The 11,908-nt window shown below is 32.9% G+C and overlaps 1 protein-coding gene and 1 pseudogene across 1 annotated transcript; one reads left to right on the top strand and one right to left on the bottom strand.

Annotated features, from left to right (window-relative positions):
- Positions 1 to 215: 215 nt before the first annotated feature.
- LOC125809455 (uncharacterized) lies at positions 216 to 1,402 on the top strand (annotated as a pseudogene).
- A 5,158-nt stretch (positions 1,403 to 6,560) lies between these two features.
- On the bottom strand, positions 6,561 to 11,087 carry LOC125809212 (disease resistance protein RPV1-like). Its single transcript, XM_049488874.1, has 5 exons — positions 10,527 to 11,087; positions 8,754 to 9,852; positions 8,241 to 8,666; positions 7,184 to 8,134; positions 6,561 to 7,084 (listed from the first exon to the last, which is right to left on the bottom strand). Exons 1-5 carry the CDS (start codon positions 10,967 to 10,969, stop codon positions 6,578 to 6,580), a joined length of 3,426 nt encoding a protein of 1,141 aa, XP_049344831.1. The 5' UTR covers positions 10,970 to 11,087; the 3' UTR covers positions 6,561 to 6,577.
- Positions 11,088 to 11,908: the final 821 nt, after the last annotated feature.

The following is an 11,908-nucleotide window of genomic DNA, read 5'->3' as shown; positions in this document are numbered from 1 at the left end:
GTACGATCGACTATTGAAGTCATCCATGTAATATGGAGATTGGTGGAGAAATATAAGGGACAAAAGAGATCTTCAAATGGTGTTCAGTTACCTTGAAAAACCTATGACAAAGTCCTGAGAAATGTCATGTAAAGGTCTTTGGAGGCTAAAGGTGTCCCGATGATCTATATTATGGTGATAAATGATAGTATGATGAAGCTAAGACTCGGGCTAGAATGGTGGTAGGTGATTCAGAGCACTTCCCAATTGAGATGGGGATACATCAGGGATCAATTCTTAGCCCTTTTATATTTGTCTTGGTGATGGATGAGTTGACGCAGTCAATTCAGAAGGAGGTTCCAAGATGCATATTATTTGCATACGACATAGTACTAATTGATGAGACATAAGACAAATTAAAGTTGACGTTGATTTGGAGGTTTGGAGACAAACTCTAGAGTCCAAAGAGTTCAGGTTGAGCAGGATCAAAATAAAATATTTGAGTACAAATTCAGTGTTGAGTTGGATAAAACAGATGTGAAAGTAAGGTTTGCCACACAAACTATTCCCAAGAGAGAAAATTTACATATTGAGTCTGTAATTCAGAATATTAGGGGCATTTACGATGATGTCAAACAACGTATTGGGGTGGTATGGTTGAAATAGAGGCTTGCCTCTAGAGCATTGCGTGATAAAAATGTACCACTTAAATTTAAAGGTAAGTTTTATAGAGTGGTAGTTAGACCGTCCTTGTTGTATAGGTTGGAGTGGTGGATAGTCAAAAACTCACACGTTCAAAAGATACATGTTGTAGAGATGAAGATGTTGAGAAGGATATGTGAGCACACTAAGAGTGACAAGATTAGGAATGAGGTTATCTGGGGAGAAGGTGAGAGTGACTTTTGTGGCAAACAAGATGAGGGAAGTGAGATTGAGATGGTTTGAGCATATGCATAGAAGGTGTGTTGATGCCCCAGTGAAGAGGTGCGAGAAGTTGGTTGTAAAGGGTACGTAGAGGGATAGAAGTAGACAGTAAAAGTATTGGGAAGAGGTGATTAGACATGACATAGCGCAATTTCAAAGTGTTGAGGACATGATTCTAGATAAGAACGAGTGGACTTCGCGTATTAGTATAGAATGTTAGCAGAGGTAAAGTGTTGCCTTGCCTTGCATAAGTGTATGCTTGTTAGTGCCGGTCATAGTACTAGTCGTACCCTAGTAGTTCTTGTCATAAGTTGTTAATTGCATGTATTTCAATAATCATACTAGTTTGTGTTGCTATTGTCTTTTTCTTGTAGACTTGACACTATTTTTCTTATTAATTGCCATGCTTTGAGCAGATGATCTTTTGGAAACAGCCTCTCTACCTCCACGAGGTAGTGGTAAATTTTGCACACACTCTATCCTCTCCAGACCCACTTAGTGAGATTTTACGGAATTTGTTGTTGTTGTTGTTGTAAATTCATTTTAGGTATTCCCATGTATGTAAAATTCCAAAAGATGCACACATACAACATTTCCCATAAATAATAAAAATTGATATTTTTTCCTCTTTTTCATTATATACACATACATATGGTTATAATATACACATACATATACTTTTTTCATAACATGAAAAATAATTAAGTATTTTTTGAATAAGAATTAAAATTCAAAATACTACTTTTACAATTTTTTAAATAAAAGTGAGAGCCTTGTAAACATATATTCAATTTAAAAAGTTGTTATGATTATAAAAATAGAAATTAATTTTATAGTAATAAAGTTCTCAATTCTATTTTATATTCAAATAAATTTTAAAATTAATTTTAATAAAATTTCACTAATAAAAATCAAACTCAAAAATTTATAAACAGACACTGACACGCATAAACACACACAAAGAAATGCAAAAATAGAAACTTAATACACATTATATTAAAATAACCATTGTAAGAAATAAAGTTGATATTAATGAACTTAAGGTAAATTCAATAATAAGATGATATAAAATTAATAAAGTTATAGGTGAAAACATAACAAAAATAAAATAAAATATATAAAAATGTATTACATGAATGAGAATTGAAAAAAATTACTGCATCTAATATTTGATTAGTTTTTTTTTTTTTTACAAATTATGTGGCGCAGAGTGGAGAGTGATAAAAAAAAATTTATACTATGTAGGGCAGAGCAGAACAGGTTGAAATCTCAATGGGTTTGTATGAATTTCCCCACAACCGGCTCATCCATTTGTCATTCCTACGAGAATACGATAATGTAAATAAAAATGTGTTATATGCCTCTCTTTACATGAGTTTCGAACATGTTGGTGTTAATTTCAAATAAGAAATAGATTACTCTATCTGTACTATTTACGTGACACACTTTACTTCCGGTTTTATTCCGAAGAGTGTGAACCATTTGAGTTTTGGAATTATATGATCTTATCATCCATATTTTATCTTAATTCGTGAATAGTTTTCATAGAAAATATTCAACGTCAATGTAAGAAAAAGAAAAGAGAAAATGGCCGAATGACCCCCTAATCTATTAGTCAATTTCCAACTACACACCAATACTTCACGGAAGTCCTATTACCCCCTTGAACCTTTTATTTTCAATATTTTGTAGCCCTTAAACGCTGACATGTCCAAGCAGGTGAATGCACTTTTCTTAGGCGCGTAAGAACCTATCTAAAGCATATGATCTGCATTTTAAATCCATGTGTAAGATGAAATCAGCCTAAAATTAAGGCCGCCAGCTGTAGCTTGCACTTTTGGCCATTTTCTAAAAAAAAATCTTCTTTCTTCTTCCTCTTTTCTGTCATTTTCAATGCTTAAGTTTTATCATTTTCCATTTCAAAGCTTCCAATGGTATCTTTCATTTGAAAGTCTGATGTTGTGGGGATTCGTAATCCTTTCTAATGCTCTCCAATTTCAAATTTAGTGTTCGAAATTTTTCTCCCCTATCAAAAATTATAAAAAATTTGGGTACCGAGATTCATCGATAATGTTTGAAATTTCTTCTCCTTGTCTATGTCCATAATATAAGTTATTTCCCTCTTCAAATCATAAATATAAAATCGCAGAAAACGTACACGCATTATTTTCCTCCTCTCTCTAAGAAGAAGAATCATGAAAATACTTTTCTCCTCTCCATCACTTGATCTACCCCACAAGATTAAAAAAATTGTCATTTTTTACTCACTTGGGTCACCATAACTAGGGGTGTAAATAGGTCGGTTTGATTTGGTTTTTCATTAAAAAAAACTAAACCAATTATGTCAGTTTATTAAATCTAAAAACCAAATCAAACTACATAAAGTCGATTTTTTCGATTTTTTATAACTATACGGTGTTTGAAAAAGAGATCAAATATATTTTCACTTATCTGTGTGATAAGCTAAACTTAAAAATGTTAAATGAATAGAAATTTTTGAAAAGACGATAAAATTCACACGAGTACGTACAATTTTTTTTTGAAATATCAACGCTCATTATGTTAAATTAATAAGATTAAAGGCTACATGCAAACTGAATACAAAACAACTTTGAATTTGAAAAACTATAACAATATAATTGTAACTTCGGATCTAAATACAAAATAAAATATTTACAAATTTTACAAGCCCAAATTTGAAATAAAATATATAAACACTGAAAACTATAAACTAACTAAAAATATATTAACAAAGTAGATTATAAATAATATTTTTTATCTATAAATAAATTAAAATTATATATATATAATATTATGTCGGTTTGGTTTGTGTTCGGTTTGACTTTTTTTCTTTTAATGCCAAACCAAACCAAGAGTGGTTGGTTTTTTTTTTCAACCGCCAAACCAACCAAACCAAACCACAAATCATTTTTTTCCGGTTTGATTTGATTCGTTGGTTCGGTTTGACTTTATGATTTGACTTGTACACCCCTAACCATAACTATGTGTTCTTATGCTAATAGAAGAAGCTAAGCAAAAATGAATGTTTGAAAATTAATTCTTGAAATGGTAAAAAGTGAAGTACTAAGAAAAATCATTTCTGGATGTGCAAAAATTACTTGTCATTGGAGTTGTAGAAGAAAGATTGATACACAATTGAATCATACATATTATTGGATAGTTTGAAATTAGAAATTTCATCCTAACTTAAAAAGAAAAGTAAAGGAAGTGGGATCACTGGATCTGAAATACAAAGAAAAATAGAAGTGATAGGAGTGGGCCCCGCACGTTTATATAAACATGTGCATATATCTGGTTAATGAAAAAAGATCAACGTTTAAGGGTTATAAAATATCGAAAATAAAAGCTCAAGGGGGTAATAGGACTCCCGTGAAGTATTAGTGTGTAGTTGAGAATTGACTAATAGGTTAGGGGGTCATTCGGCCATTTTCTCAAAAGAAACGAAACAAAACAAATTTAACTCACCTCAATTCGTGAATAATTTTCCAGCTAAATTTAAATAGGAAAAGTGCCTAATATATCTCTTAATTTTTCAATTTAGAGTTAATATACCACTTATTATAAACATGCCCCACATATATCCTTACTGTTACTCAAATGACCCAGATATACCCCTTTGGTCTAAGGAAGTGAATACATTAATTATTTTTTAAAATAATTATGAATTTATTATTTTGATGGTCAAATTTAATTTTCACTCATTTTTTTGCAAAAATTATCATAGATGTCCAATTCTTTTTTTTTTATTTACAGATACAAAAATAAGTTACAATATAGTCGCAAAATATTTATTTTTAATTAATTTACTTTTTTACCTTTTCTCTTTTTTTCATTCACACTTTTTTCTTTTTATTTCTCATACTTTTACACTAACAAATGAAAGAAAAAAAATTAAATAAGAATAAAAAGCTCAAATAATGATAAACAAATAGTCTATACGAGAGATATTTAATACTCAAATTAACCATTGAATAAAAAAAGTTAAAAGAAAAATCACGTGTTAGAAAGATCAAATATATGCTGAACTTTGCTAGAAGGATCATATATAACCCTACATGGATTTTAAAAAAATAATAGTAAATAAATAAATTTAAAATTATTATTTTTACTTCCATTAGATGAAGAAGTATGTATAAGCTACTTTTGTAATGGTAAAAATATATATGATGTATTTTTGTAGCGGTATGAATATACGTACACCATTTTTATAACAAGGTGTATATTATATTCTAACTTTGATGCACGTGAAAGTGCTTTCTAACAAAGAATTTAGTCATATCAATCTTCGAAGAGTAAATTGTTGAGAACATATCGGGGGTGTAAAAAATGAGCCCAACTATAAGTAACTCGTCTAGAATTGTAAGGGTTGAACTCAAGATAATTTGAATCGGGTTCAATCTAAACTCATTCAAGCCTTAGCCCATTTTAAGAGAATCCTCAATTGAGCCTACATTTAATCTTCAATTTTAACCCGTTTTTAAGACTCTTTATTTTCCTTGATGGGGAAACTTACATAAATATACTATATTAAAAAAATATTTACCATTTATAGCAATAATATTAAAAAAATATTTACCATATAAATATATTTACCATATATTTATAGCAATAATATATATTACACACATAATTCACTTTTAATACATATTGCAGATTTAACATATTATTGTTATGTATTGCTATAAATGATAATAAATAAAAAGTATTGCTACAATCAATAATTATTTATTAAAAGGTACTCATCCAAGTAATTTTTCCTTGATGGTAATGTATATTTATATATTGAAGGTATGAATTACTATATATATTATATCTTTTAGGATTTATCTATCCATTTGTAATTTTTTTTTTTAAAAAAATTTCTTGAGTCGAAATTCAAATTGTGGTTATAAAACTTAAATAATAATATATTAAAATTATTGAGATTAAGCGGATCAAATTGAGTGGGTCAAAACCCAGCCCACTTTAAGCCCATTTGAGCCCAAAACAAATTTGGATTGGTCAGAACCTAATCCAATTTCTATTTCAACCCATTTTAATATATTCAATTTTAACCCAACCCGCTCATTTGACACCCCTAGAACGTACCTTCAAAGAGTAAAAGGAATGACAATAAATTAAGTTATATCAAAAGTATAATGGTAAATAGTTTCGGGCCTCTTAAAGATCATAGTTTCACAAGTGTAAAAACAATACTTTTGCACTATAAGAAGGTAATCATTTAGCAAAACAGGGTGGGGTGGGAGCACAAACAAATTCAAAAAATGATATTATTCTTGTTTGAGCCGAGGTCTTATCGGAAACAACCTCTCTACATCACATATCTTATCGGAAACGGTCTGTCTACATCACATCTGAGGTAGGTCTTACCAGAAACAATGCTCTGTACTACCCTCCACAGACTTCACTGTGTGGGACTACACCGGGTATGTTACGTTGGTGTTTCATGTTTGAATTATTCTTGTTAGAAGAAAAGGTAGAATTATGTTAACTAAACGAGGAAGAAAATCTGCACTTCCATCTCACTATCCAGTGAAGAAGACACCAAATGCTATTATTCTTTCTACTAATATGAAAAAAATATTAATAAGTTGAAATCAGACACCAAAACATATATTATTCAAACATCTTACTAGTTTACTTACCTTTCACATCATTTTGGGAAGACTCTAACAAAGAGCAAATTCTGATGACGTGGACTCGGAAATTCTTCGATGTCAAAATTAGCTGATTCTTGTTGTTCTTCCAGGAATATAATTCTCATCCCAACCTCCTTGATACTGAAACGCGTTTTAGCTTCTCCCACACTGGCTGAAACCTCTATAACATCACCAGGTTGCAATGAGTTTCCGATATCCCAATAACTTAACCACATCATCCGCTCTTGATCACCTTCAGGAATACCTATGAACAAAGGATCTTGCTTCCAATTCATTATTCGCGACAAGTTAGTGATTGAAATGGATGGTAAAAATCCCTCGGATACAATTTCCTTACTCTCCGAACATGTATACACAAAGCAAAAACTTAAGCCACGAATTTGATGATTAACCGGCACCATAAATGATGAATGGAAAGGCTCACTTAACTTTGTGTTAAACCAACTTGGCATGTGTTCACTCAATAAAAATGTGGAGAAGATGCCGTTGCAGTAAAATCCCTGAGACAATAAAATTAAGCAGTTGCAGTATATTAGCATATTTATTATATATATGCTTCAGTCAGTTTACATGCATAGAAACAAATACGAGTACCGTACCTGAGCTGGAAGCCTTTTAGGTGGGAGACACCGTATAGTTGTCATATCATTTCGGACAAATTTTGGAAGTTTCATTGGGTTGGAATACAATGTCTCGATGTCGAATCTTAATCTAAAAGAAACATATCTAATCATTTCTAAGTTTGACAGACTCAAATATCTGAGAATTTCTTCATTTACATTTTCAAGAGGTTCTAACTTGAAATAAGGATCCATCTCAATCAGATTAGCACAATTTATGTAAAGTACGCCACATGAACTAGGTAGGCCACATACTTTCTCCAAGGATATACAATCATTTGCATCCACAGTGTCGACACCATTTGGCAGTTGACTGATTGATTTTAGCCTTGTACACGAAGTTAGTGACAGTTTTTCAAGTCTGCTAAGATGTATGATGCTCTCTGGGGGATAGGAAATTGGATTTCCGCTCAAATTCAAGTCTTTCAGAACATTGAGCTCGCTTAAATCAACATGGAGAAATGCATTATCACCTAAATTGCAGTCAGAAAGTCCCAAAGTAACTAGAGAGGCTGGAAAACTGATTGGGGAAATTCTCCGACATACTTTCTCCTTCCTCAGCCACGACCACTGGACGGGATGCCATGGTAGGACATGCTTGCTAGTTACTATTTGGTTCGTTCCAATTCCATCAGGAATCTTGCCTGGCAAATCCATGGCCGCATATTCAAGATTACAGCAACCAGAAATATCAAGGGTCTGTAGTAATTTTAACATGCAAATACTTTCTGGAATCCTCCTCAACTTTGTACAACCATTAAGGTTTAACAGAGTGAGTCCCTCTAGATATCCGATAGATTCGTCTACCTCTGTTAGATTTATACAGCGTTCAAGGATTAATTGTTCAAGATTCGGAATTTCTGAAAAATCAGGTGTTCTTCTAAGCTGATAAGAGTGGCTGAGATTGAGAAACTTTAGACATCTGATTAACTATGAATAGAACAAAGAAATGAAAAGACATGTTAGATGGCCAATTGATGACTTCAAAAACGAACGACGCTGAAATAGATGATGACAAAGTGATTGGATAAAGTACCTTTGGTCCTTTCCAAAGCTGTTGCAAGCTGCTATATCGAAGGTCTAATGCAATGAGACTTTCCAATGGCATGTCACTTGGTAGGGATTCTAACCGGAGGCTATGCCATGACAACCATCTTAACTTCTTGGGAAATTTCTTGTAACATCCACAGAGTCGTACATTGCTAAGCAATAGAAATTTTAGCTTGCGCATTTTTATAAATGCATCAGTTACCAAATCTTCATTTGGAACTCCCACGTTGTCCATGGTATGACTTGAGAAAATGGACATCCAGCTTCGTTCCGGTTGACATCTTTGAGAATTATGCAGAAATACTTCCAGTTTATGTTTTGTGCCATAATTTTCACTAGATGTTATCCTTATTTTTTCGTGATCCTTAAGCATATTTCCGTCAAGAATGATGCCTTCAATTGTTTCTGTACCCTGATAGAAAATGAAAAAGACATCTAAGAGAAGTGTACACATGGTTTAAAGAAAGGAAAAAAGCCCCCCAGTGATTAAGATTCTTACAGTTTTGTTTTTCAATACATAAAAAGATTCTCCATGACGCCACAGTCTACTACGCCTCCCTGGCTCCTCAAGTGACTCCTGGCGAACAATTTCTCTTCCCATATCTTGAATCAATTGATGCATGACGAGATGACCATTTGGTACTGACAAGAGATCCCTATCGATTAGGTTCTGGATTCCCACTACAGTGAAAATTTCACATTTATCTAGTATTTTGACAGCAAAATCTTTATCCTTCCCGAGAAAGAAACAGGCTATATGAAGGAATACACTCTTATCATGATCATCTTCTAGAGATTCATAACTGATTTTGAGCAGTTCAATAATCCGATTATTAGGAACAACTTTCAACTTATCTATTGTACTTTGCCATACATCCAGATTTTTTCCTGCCAGGGAAGAACCCAAAACTCTCAGTGCAAGTGGAATTCCTCCACATCGTTTCACGACTTCATTTGAACACTCAAGAAAACCTTCTACAGGATTTGGTTTTCCAAATGTATGCCAACTGAAGAGCTCCAAGGATTCATCTCTGTCAAGTGTCTCAACTCTATAAACCTTGTCAACTAGGTGAGGATTTAGAATACGCTTCTGTCGGGTTGTTATGACTATTTTACTTCCCGGGTAAAACAAACTTTTCATCCCCAAAACTGCATTAACTTGATCAGAGTCATCGACATCATCAAGAACAAGTAGGACTTTTTTTCCACTTACAGCATCCGAAATCTTTACAATTCCTTCATCAACACATGATACTCTTTCCTTGTCCTTTTTCAGAATTTCAGAAAGTATTTGCTTCTGCAACTTAACTAAGCCATTAGGTTGCTTAGAAACTTCCCTAATGTTAAGCACACAACTGCTGCCTTCAAAAACATGAAAGTTTGACATGTAGATGAATTTGGCCAGGGTAGTCTTCCCTATGCCACCCATCCCGCAGACAACCAATAGTCCTACATCACTTGATCCATCTTGCATCCACGAGTTAATATGCCTAGCCCGGCGTTCTATGCCAATTAGGTGAGGTGCAACATACAAACCTGACCGACTTATTCTATTTGTAACCACATTAACAATCTTTCGAATAAATTTTGACTCATGCCTGCAATTTTCAATGACAAGAAACAAGAAAAGTGAGATATAACTGAATTGAGTGTAAAATACTTTAGGCCATGAATGATGGATGACTCAGCCTTATTATGCAATATCTTTTGGTTGCAAGCAATATGAGAGTTCCTTTCTTCTCTAATGTTAAGATTTTAGATGAAGTGGTTCACATAGTTCAGTATGGTAGTATCAAAGCACATAGAGATCATCCTCGATCGTTCAACTCTCACCCCAACCATCAACGAAAATGTAGCTGCAGGTCTGGAGTGCTTTGAAACCCGCATTAAATTAATAAATTGTCTCGTATCTAATAATTCAAACTATTAGATGAAATGGTCACATGTTGGGGGCATGCTGCAAACCTGACATTACTAACAAAGGTGTCTTCTCGGATCAAGGATTTTAACTTTATAGGTTCGGATTGAAAAATCCCTCTAATTTACTGGGTCCGAATTCTAATTTAATGGGGTTTCCAACACATCTATAGAGTCTGAGCCAAAGCTACTATGGGCTCATTCACATTATTAAAACAAAATTTCTCAAATGATAACTTAGCTCTTTCACAAGAGGTTTCGAGTTTGAGACCTGAGAATCCGGATTAGTCCCACAAGTAGGTTGCGATTACTAAATGACTAAACAAAATTGAGGAAGAAGTAGAGAGAAATTTACCCATTAGCTTGATTCTGCAAGACCATTCCCCCAAAGTCAGCAATTTCAGCAAGTGCCTGTCTCCATCTTTCTACACTTACCCTTCCACTGCTTTGTTCATGTAAAGCTAATGCTTCACCAATTTTTCCCTTGTGGTTCCTTATATCAGAAGGATCCACATCATAGAACACGGGTAGAATTGATCGATCTAATTTTTCTTTACACTTTAAAATCACATCAAGCTGCTCAAGACATGATTGAGACAAGGCATATCCTTCCGTCAGGATAATTACCGATACCTTCCAATTTCGGTCGATGCCCTGTTTGAAGGTTTGTATTCCAGCTTGAATTAAAGCAGTATAAAGGTGATCAGTGAAAGCCGTAGCAGTGTCTTCTGCTCTGTAACTCAACAATACTTGACGGGATGAAGATGAAGATGAAGATGAAGATGATGGATTCTCCATCAACATGTAAAAAAGTTCAGACTCAATTAGCTTCTGCAAAAATGATTCGCATTTTTCACCGCACAGACACCGACAGTTGGAGATCGGAGTCAATTAGTGTCAACGACAGAGGTCCACTGAAAATGATTGTTTTTGGATAATTAGTTAGACGTTATTACTATGTTCTTTTGTCCCGTATGATATGATGCAAGAGCGTTTAAGGGTGTGTTTGGTACCAAGAAATTTTTTCTCATGTTTGGTTCACTTAAATATTTATCAAATTAACTTATTTTATTCAAATTTAAGGAAAATGATTTTTCTTCAAAAAATTAAGGAAAACATTTTTCAAAACTCTACTTCATCCTTCAATATTTTTTTCAAAACCTCTCCATCCAAAAAAAAAAGAAAAAAAATTTAAATTTTCTTATTTTTTAGATTTCAAATATATTTTTACCCCTACCCTCCAAAAAAAATTTAAAAATTATTTTTGAAAAATATTTTAAATTTTTATATTTTTTATGCCACCCCGTCAATTTAATTTTTTTTATTTCTATTGAAAAAAGAGTCGGTTAATATTAAGTTATTACATTATTTCGGTAGTTTTGTTGTACTATTTAGGGAAAATTATATAAAATAACAAATTATTAATTCAAATTAAATATTATAACCACAATTTCATTTAATTGTAATCTGTAGCAAACACTTGCCATTCGCCTCTCTCCCCAGAGAATCTCGCTCACCATTCACCCTCGCCTCTCACTTTATACTAACACAAATTTATAAATTGCGTTTGTGTTTGTATAAAGCGAGAGAAAAGTGTATATACAAATACAAATACATATATTTTCCTCCTGTACACTTATAATTATACAAAAACAGATCTTCCCCTATCGGTTTTCTTTTGTCTTTCTCTCTTTCTCGCTTTATACAAACACAAATTATACAAAGTGAGAGAGAGAG

Source organism: Solanum verrucosum, unplaced genomic scaffold (assembly GCF_900185275.1).
Source record: "Solanum verrucosum unplaced genomic scaffold, falcon-dt-bn FXZP01000062.1, whole genome shotgun sequence".
Classification (NCBI taxonomy): Eukaryota; Viridiplantae; Streptophyta; class Magnoliopsida; order Solanales; family Solanaceae; genus Solanum; species Solanum verrucosum.
Note: the sequence above shows the minus strand (reverse complement) of the source record. Positions and strands in the feature narration are given on the sequence as shown.

Bases quoted from the DNA above. Each gene is read 5' to 3' on its own strand.
- LOC125809212 (XM_049488874.1), bottom strand. From the start codon at position 10,969: ATGGAGAATCCATCATCTTCATCTTCATCTTCATCTTCATCCCGTCAA. The intron at 8,667-8,753 runs GTAAGAATCTTA...ATTTTCTATCAG, and splicing joins ATGTATTGAAAAACAAAACT to GGTACAGAAACAATTGAAGG. The intron at 7,085-7,183 runs GTACGGTACTCG...TTATTGTCTCAG, and splicing joins CTAAAAGGCTTCCAGCTCAG to GGATTTTACTGCAACGGCAT.